Genomic DNA, 11,572 nt, shown 5'->3' on the forward strand with positions numbered 1-11,572 from the left:
GTAGACACACATGTAAACATGCAGCCTGCCAGTGTAGACACACATGTAGACATGTGGCCTGCCAGTGTAGACACATGGCCTGCCAGTATAGATACGCACTCTGCCAGTGTAGACACACAGTGTAGACACGCAGCCTGCCTGTGTAGACACACATGTAGACATGCGGCCTGCCAGTGTAGACAGTGTAGACATGCAGCCTGCCAGTATAGACATGCGGCCTGCCAGTGTAGACACGCGGCCTAACTTCAGCACAGGCGGGCACTGGGCACCCAGCACTGTAGGTGGTGTTTTGAAAAAGTGACCTTTTGCTAAGGGGACATTTGGACTGAGCAGGCCAGCGTGGCTCCATCGCGCCCACCACCCCACCCGGCTGCAGGAGCCCTCCGTGCCTGGCAGCTGCAGGGACAGGCCCTCAGGGCCTCCCAAAGCAGGTGCTACCTCTGGGTGGGAAGCGGGTTCAAGGCTGAAACAAATGTTCGCCCTGGTGTAGACAGTTGTGACAGGACTTGGTGGCTCTTGTCTGGAGGTGCAGCAGGGGTGAGTGAGAGGTACATTTCGGACCAGAAAACACGGGTTTCTGGTTTTGCTGGTCTCGGATTGGTTGAAATGAGGCCAGCTCCAGATTGTTGGGGACCACGAGGGGTCCCGGGGGCCTTGAGGCCCTGGACCCGGGGTCTCAGCTGTGGTAGCCCTGCCCAGGGGCCACTTGAGGATTATTTTGTTGGTCACGGGGGGGGTGCAGGGATGTTCTGAATTCTGTGCTGCGTGGGACCTTCATACCCAACAAAGAGCTGTTCTATTCCCACTCTATCTTGGCTGGTCTGCTAGACATCCTGTGTCTGAAAAAACCAGTTTCTGATTTTCATAGTGTGGACCCAAGTCCATTTTAAATTTAAACAAAATGTGTTTGCTCGCTGGTCACAGATACCTAATCTTCACTGTCATTTGAATGTTTTCATCTGCTATGGGCATGATGTACGCGTCAGGTGAGTGTCATCATTCTGTCTCTTCACGGAAAGGCCGGTCTGTCCTTCACCGCCGCTGGCCCCATGCCCGCCCTCTTCCCTTCCCTTGGGGTCACCACTCCTTTGGTTTCTAGTCTGAAAGTTTATTTTTGCTTCACTGACTGCATTCATGTCCTTCCTTTATGCACGGCATCTGAGTGAAAGCTGTGATGTCTGTCTTTCTCCATCTGACTTCACTAAGATGAATACCCTCTCGGTCCATCCGCGTGGTTGCAGGTGGCGGGACTTCAGTAGGTCTGTTCGTGTGTAAGTGGAAGGAAAATGTCCTTCGTTCATCTGCAGTTGGATCCAGAGTTGTTCCCATTTCACGAAAGCTCCTCAGCTATGGCAGTGCCGGTGGCCTCTGAATTTGCCAGAGAGACACTTGACCAGACCAAAGTGCAGCTGAGCTTGTACAGGTCAAGTGTGTGTGTGTGTGTGTGTGTGTGTCTGTCTGTCTGTCTGTCTGTCTGTCTGTCTGTGTCTGTGTGTCTGTCTGTCTGTCTGCCAGCCACTCTGCCGTGCTCAGGCCTTGAGACACTGAAACACTTGACTTATTGTACGTTCCTTCTGTTTTGCCTTTCCATGTTAGCCATGACCTTATACTTTATACTACCTTATTTATTAAGATGGCTGGACAGGCAGACAGACATGTAGGTAGACTGAGAGGCGGGTAGGAAGCCAGGGAGATAAGATAACAGACAGAGAGGTAGGCCAGAGGTGGGTTGGGTGGTCCTGAGGGTGCCCTGGGAGTGACAGCAGCAGTGTCCACGGACGTCTCTCCTGTGGCTGTGGACGCACCAGGCTTCTCACCGGGTGTGCTCACGCGGACCTCCCGGCCTGGATGTCTGCGCCCCTTTATCAGCGCCTCTGAATGCGATGCCGCTTCTGGCCTGTCTTTGCAGGGCTGTCTAGAGTGTGTTCATGTGACACCATGCGGTCACCTCGGTTGACAGCACAGTGTATAATTTAGGGGTACAAGTTCGTACCTCCTCAGGTCTATGTTCTCACGCCACACCCACCCAGAGCCTCCATCCAAGCATCAATCACCCCTGCGCCCCGCCTCTGCCCCCGGAGCCTCAGTTCTGCAGTTGGGCCTGTGGGGCTGGTTTTGATTGGACTTTGTCTGTTCATCTTTGTTTCCTGATATTCCCTATGGGCATGAAATCTTCTGCTCTTGTCTTTATATAGTTTTCAAACATAGTTATCAAATAATTGTATAGACTTGAGAGCTAAGACTTATGACAGGAATGTCATTTCTAAACTCATTCTAACATAGACAAAAGGCAAAAATGAATAGCGGCATTCACCAGAATACACTGCCATCTTTTCAGGAAAAATATAATTCTGCAAGTTACAAAATCCACATTTTTGGGTTCTCCCCCTCTTTTCCTTTTGTGTCTTTGAGCTTTAATTTTAAAGGAAGCTTATGTGCTTAGACACAGCGTCGCTGCTCATGGCTCTCTCCACACCCAGAGCTGTATCCACGGGAAAAGAAAGAAGCTTCACAGAGCCACCCCCCCACACACACACACTCTCATACAGTCAGGTGTGGAAAGAAGGGGGAGGGGGAAGGAGGGAGATAAATGTCTGACTGTTATTTTTCTAAGTTAACTGCAGAGAAGGAAAAATTCCAAATAAACAGGGTTCAAGGGAGAAATACAACCAAAGAGTTAGTAACAGCTCATTGCGCTATCTTGGAGTGAATAAAGAATCCTGTCATTTATGGGGGTGGGAACTGACGTGTTTGGGAGCTCTGCAGGTAGTTGCCACCGCCAGCTCTGACGCTCGGTGCGGTGCTCTGTGGTACTGATGTGAAGTCTTCCTTGGCAGCCCCAAGTTCCTACAGCTGTCCGTGGTTTTTATGACTCGGGAGAAAAGTAGGAGAAAGGATCATGGATCCGAGCACTGAAAATGCTCAGGCCCCGAGGGTGTGCCGGCAGTTGTCACAGGCTAACTGTACAGCTGCTGCTTTTCACTGTGGAACACCATCACCTCAGGGCGGCGGTGGGGGGCTTTTGTAAGGTATTTGCACCTGCTGGATTTTATGTTTTACTTGAATTTTGAACTATAATTTCAGGTGCCAGTGTTGTATTAGTGAACGCTGTGATGTTGCTGATTGGTTGTATATTTTTCTCTCGATGTGCCTTCTCTCTCGTACTCACTGCATAGAATGCAGTGTTCTATTACCTCATTATTCCTTTCAATCTTGTTCTCTCTTACTCCAATTTCTCATTACTTTTCTTTCTTTTGCACGTACCTAGTATTTGCAAAGTTCGGTAGCTCTTGAAGATGGATCAGTATGTCCCTTGAAGAAGGATCAATATGTCCTCTCCAGTTTTCATCTCTGGACCTTTCCCACCTGTTTCCAGTATATGGGTTTCCCCAAATTGTAACTTTCCACGGGCCCCCTGATAATCTGTGCCTTTTAAATGGGAGGATTTAGTCCTTTCACTTTTAATGTAGTTACAGCCTGCATGACTGAATGTCTTTTTGCCTTTTGTTTTCTGTTTTGTGTTCTTTTCTACTACCGCCTCTTTTTGGATGGCTTTTCGTTATTCAACCTTAGGTCCTTTATTGGGGGAAGTAGCCTCTGGTGGGTTGTTAGTGGTTCCATTAGGGTTGGCTGTGTACCTGCACACTTTGGTACTCTGTGGCTTAACTTCTCCATTCTTGTCTTCGCCTGATGTTAGGCCACCTCCTCCAGTCTGTTCAGGTGCCACAGTGCCACTTCATGGACACAGTACAGGTGCAGTCTTATACACATGCGTGGGACACCACTCAGCAGAATATTCCAGAGGTGTTCTCCATGGGTCTCTTGGTGCAGGTCTTGTCTCTTTGCTTTTTGGTCTCATGTACTCTTGATCCAGCTACATACCCAGCTCTGTCCCTAACCTGAGGACACTGGTGCTCTGCCTGGCTTCCCTGCCTGGGCTCTATCCTGCAGGTTGTCTCCAGTCAGAGCATGAGTCGCTTCGGCTGTTGCTCATCTCACAGGGACCTCTTGCCTTGGCTGCTGGGTGACTCTGTCTTGCTTCAGAGAGGCTTCTGCCTAATTGTCCTGAGCACTGTGTGAAGATGTGACAGTGGATAGGGCGCAGTGACTACAGATGAAATTCTTGGTGATGTAGATTCTGAGAGCATGTCTGATGAGCAGGTCATCTATTACATATCTCACGACCTAAGCTAATAGCAACTAATGTTGTTGGAGGGTTCTGCAAGGGCTGACTGGCAAAAAAAACCAAAAAACCTGTGGGGCCATCGAGGGCTTTCATGTTGATCACCTACAATGCAGAATGTGTACAGGGGATCCCCTGAGCAGATTCTCAAATCAGGGACAGGAAGGTGGAGGAAGGTGTCCCAAAAAGCTGGAAATCAACTTGCAGAGAAGAGAGCCGGGAAAGATGGAGGCCTAACTGCCAGCCATTGTGCATAGCCATACTAGCCTTGCTGTGGAAGGTGCTGAGGGTGATGCAGGGTGCTGGACAGAGGCTGCCTTGAGAGGGAGAACTCACTCATTTGGAACAGTGGCCCTGGTGATTGAGCGCATACAGAAAGTGTCCTGTCGGATGTAGAAAACTGTGTAGTGATGTAGGAAACTGTGATAGACCTGCTTCATTCATTGGCAATGAATGAAGAAATGAGAATTATCTCTTTTGGGTAGATACCTAGGAGTGGAATTGTTGGATCATATGGAAGCTCCATTTTTAGCAGCTTGAGAAACCTCCAAAGGGACACAAAAACATTAATTCCAAATAACACCTGCACCTCTCTGTTTATTGCTGCACTATTTACAATGGGGAAGATGTGGAATCAACCCAAATGCCCAAAAATAAATCACTAGATCAAGAAGATGTAGTACATGCACACAATGGAATATTACTCAGCAATCAAAAGATGAACTCATTGCAGCAACATGGATGGATCTGGAAGGGATCATGCTTAGTGAAATAAGGCAGAAAGAAAAACAAAAGTGCCCTATGGTCTCACTCATAGCAGGACTGTAAAGGATCGGTAAAAAAAATTGTGATGAGGTAAAAGCGAACATCAACTAACAACTACAAACCAGATATTCTATGGGGGTTGAAAGGGGAATAGGATCAAAATTGAGGCAGGAAGAGCACATGGGACTATGGGGTTGGCACATGGGTGAAGCGGTGGTGGGAAGTCCACGGGGGTTACAACTGAGATGAAAAAATGTACAAAATGAAGATGTAAAATATATATATATATGTATGTGCATATATATATATGTGTGTATATATATATATATATATATATATATATATATATATATATATATATATATATATGTATATACACACACATATAAAGTAAAAGAAGAAAGAACTGGAGGATTAAAAAAGGAACACATTGCTGCTTGTATAGCTGTGCTCCTGGCTTTGTGAGCTCTATGCCTGGGAAGCAGGTGGTGCCATGAAGCAAGGCAGTAAGTCCTCTCACCACATCGCAGAGTTCTTATTTTAAAAACTTGAGATCATCAGGCCTTCCTTGAATTAATTTGGATCTTTTAAATGCATTTTTAATTATATAAGACAGTATCGATCAGAATCTAAAGTTTGTTCTATGAGTCATTTTGTCGTGTCTTTGCCAGAACACTTCTCTTAGAGGAGGTTTGAGTTTGTGGGGTGAATGTTAACTGTGAGGAATGGTTGGAAACGTATAACCATCTCATTTGTACCTAGGAAGTACTCACAGTGGATGGGTCTAACACAAGTTCAGAACCTAGAGGTGTTAGCCTAAGCAGTGGTACCATGTTGATTAACCTTAACATTTGTTTCTGAGTAACCAAGAAAGAAATTCCAGTTGTTCTAACAGTATCTGGTAAGGTTCCTAATTAGCCACGTCTTCTTGACTGAGTATATTGGAACATAACATAAACATGAGGTGTTCTTGTCATTCTGAGCTATTTTTCGAACTGTTTTTTTTTTTTTTCTTTCTCTCATTTCACAAGCAAAAGGTTAATTTTCCATTGAATTCCAAGCCTGGAAGCACCAACTTGTAGAAAAATATTTCAAGTTTAAAAAAAATATATTTCAAGTTGTCTTCCAATACAGAATTATACTTTCTGACCTATATAATGTGCATAGCATGTAATAAATTTTACTAAAATATGTAATGTCATAATACTTGACAGTGTTTGGCAAAGAGTCAGATGAAGACTGGGAGAAGTTGCGTATTTAAATATTTTTTTTTAAGATTTATTTATTTGTGCATACAGAACTGGGATACAGGCCAGAGGCTCAGGGGCGGTAAGGGGCTTCACCAGAGACAAAGTGGGGAGCAGAACAGGCAGATCGACGAAGTACACTGCTGAGGGGAACAGCGGGCGGGTGAGGAAAGGTCTGCCGCACCATGTGGGTCACCTCCTGGGCAGGCGGGAATCGAACTCATGCGGAAGCGGCTTTAGATTGTCAGTGCTGTGCTTTAACCCGCTGTGCCACCACGGAGGGCCAAAGTTGTGTATTTAAAACTAATGTATTACAAGCAAGCAACTGGAGAGTGCACTTGCCTAAATGTTTCTGTGAATGCTCCTCAATGTAATTTTCAGTCATTTACTGCCCACATTTTGAAAACCAAGGCAAAAGTGTTGCAGGGAGACCACACCAGCCCGATAGTTCTCTGCCAGTTGAGATTTCCTGTGGGCCCCGGCCAGGAGGGCACTCGCTGTGTATCATCTAGGAGAATAGATTTGCGCTTCCTCAGATGTTGATCATCATGCCAGGCCAGCACCAAAGCGCCCGTCTCCCTTTTCCACGGATGATTGGGCCCCTTTTTCCCTTTGTTCCTAATCCCACCCTCAACCCTCAACCCCACCCTCAATCCTCTAGCTGAGGGGAGCAGCGGGCGGGACTGGCGAGGTCGGCTGTGCCATGTGGGTCCCCTCTGGGGCCAGGGGTCACTCACACTGAGGGGGCTGCGGCCAGCTTGCAGTGCTGCGTCCTAACCCGTGGTGCCACCAGGGAGGGCCCCTCTAGCATATTTCTAGGGTTTCTTTTCATTTCGTTTTTAAGTTGATTTATATTGTTTCTCTTCCATATATGTTCAGTCGTCCAGCTTTTTTCTTTCTCCTTCTGATTCATTTCACTTAGTATAATCCTCTCCACTTCCATGCATGTTGTTGCAAATGGCAAAGAGCTGATCAGTTTTTAATAGCTCGATAGTCCTCGGTCATGTATATACCAACGCTTCTTAATGAGCTGTTCTGTCACTGGCGCTTAGCTTGGTCCTGTAACTTGGCTGCTGTAAATAGTGCTGCACTGAATTGAAAGCGCATCTGTTCCTTCAAGTTAATGTTTTGCATTCTTTTGATAAATAAGAGGTGGAGTTGCTGGGTCACATGTATTTCTATTTTTAGTCGTTGGAGGAACCTCCATATCGGTTTCCATAGGCGCCAGAACAGTCAACACTCCCACCAACAGCGGGAAGGTGTGGACTGAGACTGGCCTTCGTCCAGCTTCACAGCAAATGGGCATCCGTCCGTCCACTCACACCGGCGAGAATGGCAGTTTTGGTACTGACCGTCGCTCTGAGCATTTTGAGGTTGAGCACCTTCGCTTCAGTTGGCTGGGGTCTGACCTCAGTGTTATTTGTAATCACGAGCTTTGCAAGTCTCCGACGGGAGCAGTTGGGGAAGCTACAAAGTGAATTCTGTGTGTGGAGGAAACCTGCCCTGGGCCCCACCTGCAGGCTGGTTTTAAAGTCGCGGCTCGTTTGCTGTTTTCCAGGTACCACGACCAGCAGGATGTCACTAGCAACTTCCTGGGAGCGATGTGGTTGATATCAATCACCTTCCTCTCCATCGGCTACGGTGACATGGTTCCTAACACCTACTGTGGGAAAGGCGTCTGCTTGCTTACTGGAATCATGGTAAGTGGCTTTTGATTTCCTTTTTATTTATACTTGAGAAGTCGCTTACTCTGCTGTGTCTTGATGTACAACTCCTTAGAAGCTGCCTGGACTCAAAGCAGCAGGAAATCGGTGTCAGTAAATTGGTCCTGCGTTGGGAGACAACACTGACGGTTTGAATTCTCGTCTGGAAGCTTGGTTCACACAGGTGCTGCGGTGCTGTTTGTGCGCGCTGTGGCCAGGGTGAACAGAGCTGAGCCGAGGGCCTCAGCCGCAGCTCTTTTAAGTTCTAAGTTGAAGTTTAATTTCCTGCTGAGAACTTGTGTGCATTTTTCTTCTCTGGTACTTAATCGCTTCATGTGTCTAACATGATCGTAATAACAACGGGTAGGTGCGTGAACAGGTTTAACAAATTGCGTGATACTGTATCCTCCATACTCGATTATATTATTTCATGAAATATTTGCTGAGTGCCGGTTAGTGGGCAGGTGCTATCCTAGGTCCTGCGAATCGGCACACTAAGATAGAAACTCCATCCTGCCTCCTTGGCACTTGGGAAGAGAGCCCTGTATTTACGTAATAAACAATTGTGGATGATGTTGAGACAAGTCTTCTGATCTGTGGACTGAGGGAGAGGGATAGTTTTGTATGCAGAGAAATGATGTCTATAAAGTTGGTTTCAGAGCTGCGGCGGGAAGGGATGGCGACTGGAGGGGAGAGAAAAGGCATCAGGAGCAGGAGGAAGCTGACTGGCCGGGAGTGCGGCCAGGAGGAGCTGGAGGCCCAGGAGCGAGGCCGCTGGGCCGGCAGTGTGCTGGGCAGCGTGAGAAAGAGACTGGGCGCAGTCCAGGCCTCCTGGAGCAGTGAGAAGGGCGCTGCGATGGGGCCGTGGGAGCCGCCGGTCGTGGAAGGCCCGCAAGGCCTCAGAAACAGAGGTGTGAACTTGGAAACAGAAGCCAGGCCAGTGTCCTGGTGAGGTCCCAGGGTCATGCTGCGTGTTATTCGCTGCTCACGCCTTTCTCGTTCAGTTACAGCAGAGTGCCGCTTTGGGGCTGGCTGGTTTCTTTCTTTTCTCTTTTAAGCACTAAGTTCTGGTACAGGCCAGAGGTGCAGGGGCGGGGAGAGGAGTCACCAGAGACAGAGTAGGGAGCAGAACAGGCCAACTGCTGAGGGGAGCAGCGGGCGGGACAGGAGAGGTCTGAAGGCGCCACGTGGGTCACCACGGGGCGGGATTGAACTCGCAGTGGAGCTTGACTTCGCTTCGTCATGCAGGCTCCAACCCCCGCGCCACCAGGGAGGGCCCGGGGCTGGCTGGCTTCGGCGTCCGTAAGCACGTGGACTACACTGGGCGGGCCCTGCGCGAACGTGAGTGAGTTTCTCTTCCCTGCTACTTAATCTCTTCATCTGTATACTGTGGACCTAAAAACAAAGGGCAGGTGTGTCAAAGGGTTGAATAAATTGCATGATACTGGATCCAGTATATTCGATTATATTAATTAATTTAAAAAACATTGGCTGGGTGCCAGTTAGCTGGCAGATGCTATCCTGGGGATTGCAGGAAACCCCCAGTATTTCTGAAATCAGGCACCCCGCCCACACCCCCTCTGCCCACCCAGGAGAGACTGGCCCCGGACAGCATTAGCGGGGGGGCGGAGCAGGGTGGGCAGCTGGCTCGGAAAAGGACGCCAAGGCCTGGTTCAGGCGCCGGCCCACAGTCGTCACCGCGTGATCAGCTCAAGACCCAACTGTGGGCAAGATCATGGAGGGTCACAATGGACATTGTTTGCCTGAAAAAGAAAACGACAGGTGGTTTTTGTTGTTTTGTTGTTGTTTTTCTTAACAACCCTCGCTGTTGTCACTGTGTGCGCCTTATGTTTGCTGTTGGGTCAGTCTCCCCGCGCCCCTGGGAAGGCAGCTCTTGACTGTGCAGGCTGAAGCCGCGGGCTCGTGTGTGCATGGTGGCATGTTCCGAGGGCCCAGGCAGGCCCGGGGGGAAAGAGTGGTGCTGGTTATAACAACAGAGCTGGTGCCGGCAGACACTTGTCCTTGTGCCCATGGAAACGTCGTCCTTGGTCTCCCGATTCGGCCCCGTGTCCCCCTTTCTGGTCTTGAATCAGGCGCGACTCAGGGCTTGCGGGATCGGGCTCGCTGGCCGCTGGCCACGGTCAGAGCTGAGCTGAGGCTCCCCTTGCCGGGCGGGGCGCCCTCTCGGGGCCTTTCTTTGTCCCTGTGGTCCTCGGAGCTGCTCCTCCAGGTCTCCTCTGGCAGCCCACAGCTCTCACCTAGTTGCTTGAACCACTTCCTCACCGGCCTCCCAGTGAGCTTTGTTTTTTTTTGAATATCCAAATTGTGAGTGACTTTTAGTCTCTAGCCACAACCAAGTTGTTATCTGTGGTGAAATGTGTGGTGCCACCACCTCTGCCCTCCCCCCGCCCCCCCGAGCAGACAGTGACAGGCTCTGCTCCCCGGCCGAGCAGTTTCACCGTCTTCCGCGTGAGGAAGAGACGGCTTCATGACTTGGGTGAAGTCACTCCCTTGCATGAGAGACTCTCGGCTGCTCCCAGCCCCCGTGTGGAAAACTACAGGGTCTGACCATCTCCATCCGCTAGTCCAGGGAACTGGGTCTTCTGGGGTGAGCTGCTAGAAACTCGTCGATTTATTTCCTGGTGATCAAGAGGACATGGAAGGGGACTCCCACAAACTAATCCTAGAGAGAAACTACAACTATTGAATGTTTGGCTGAGACTATAGATTCCTGAAAGGAGACAGTTATTCACTGCATTGAGATAAAAGGTCAGTTTCGTTAACATGAGGTTTGTTTCTGTTTTGGCAGACACATTTCCCTTTTACTTTCTTCTGATTTTAGGAATTTTAAATAACAGCCTGCCCCTTTGAGGTTATCGAGACTAGACATGACTTGTTTTTATTTCAGGCTTTCGTTTGCTTATTCCCCTTGGCCCTCCACGAGGCATGCTGAAGTAAAGTGCACCGTGTCAGATTTCCCGTGACTCATCTCTCTGTCTCTGGCGTGCTCTCACTCTGGCCTGTAATCAGTTGTGAAAATGAAATACAATTGACAACACTCCCGAGAGTGTCCCGGATGTTCCTGAATCATCTTGCTACACATCTCTAATTCTTCTTGGTGCTCTTTTATACTTGAATTCCTTTCTTTGTGTTTATGAAATTCTGGTAGAATGTAGGCCTCTGTGTCTTTTTTTCATTTTGAAGTAAAATCCAGTAGCTCTAAATGCTAAAGAAACTAGCAATGCACATTTTCTTTATAAAATCATTCCATGCTATGATCGTAGGTTTTCACTTTTGTGATGGGCAACATTTAGGGTAGCAAGGACATCAGGGTTCTTCTGCAGTGCTCTGGGCAGAAGTTATTGTTACACCACCAACAGAGGTTGTTCTCTATGAGAGAGAAGCAAATAACCTTATCAAAAAGTCACCTCTCTTCACTTGAAATAGAAAGGAACCCAAGACAATCCTGCAAGTTGTTGTTACAGTTTCTAGCTTCTGTGTAGAATGCTGTGCATAGAATTATGGAGCTACTGCAACAAGAGGCTATTAGATACTGAAATCGTTCAGCGAGAACTCTACTCAAGCAAGTCGAGATTTTCCTTTCACTTGGGCCTACTTAAGAGTTAGAGGCGAAGAAGCAAAGATCTTTTCCTTATTGTTACCTTTTTTTTTTT

At 48.2% G+C, this 11,572-nt stretch overlaps 1 protein-coding gene across 1 annotated transcript in view; it reads left to right on the top strand.

Annotated features, from left to right (window-relative positions):
• Positions 1 to 11,572, top strand: part of KCNN2 (potassium channel, calcium activated intermediate/small conductance subfamily N alpha, member 2) — a 121,386-nt gene that overhangs the window by 83,523 nt on the left and 26,291 nt on the right. The window contains exon 6 of the mRNA XM_012727739.1: positions 7,754 to 7,895. Within this exon, the coding sequence (XP_012583193.1) occupies positions 7,754 to 7,895 (142 nt within the window). The remainder of the gene's footprint in view (positions 1 to 7,753; positions 7,896 to 11,572) is intronic.

This window comes from Condylura cristata, unplaced genomic scaffold (genome assembly GCF_000260355.1).
Source record: "Condylura cristata isolate star-nosed mole 26May11 unplaced genomic scaffold, ConCri1.0 scaffold00021, whole genome shotgun sequence".
Lineage (NCBI taxonomy): Eukaryota > Metazoa > Chordata > Mammalia > Eulipotyphla > Talpidae > Condylura > Condylura cristata.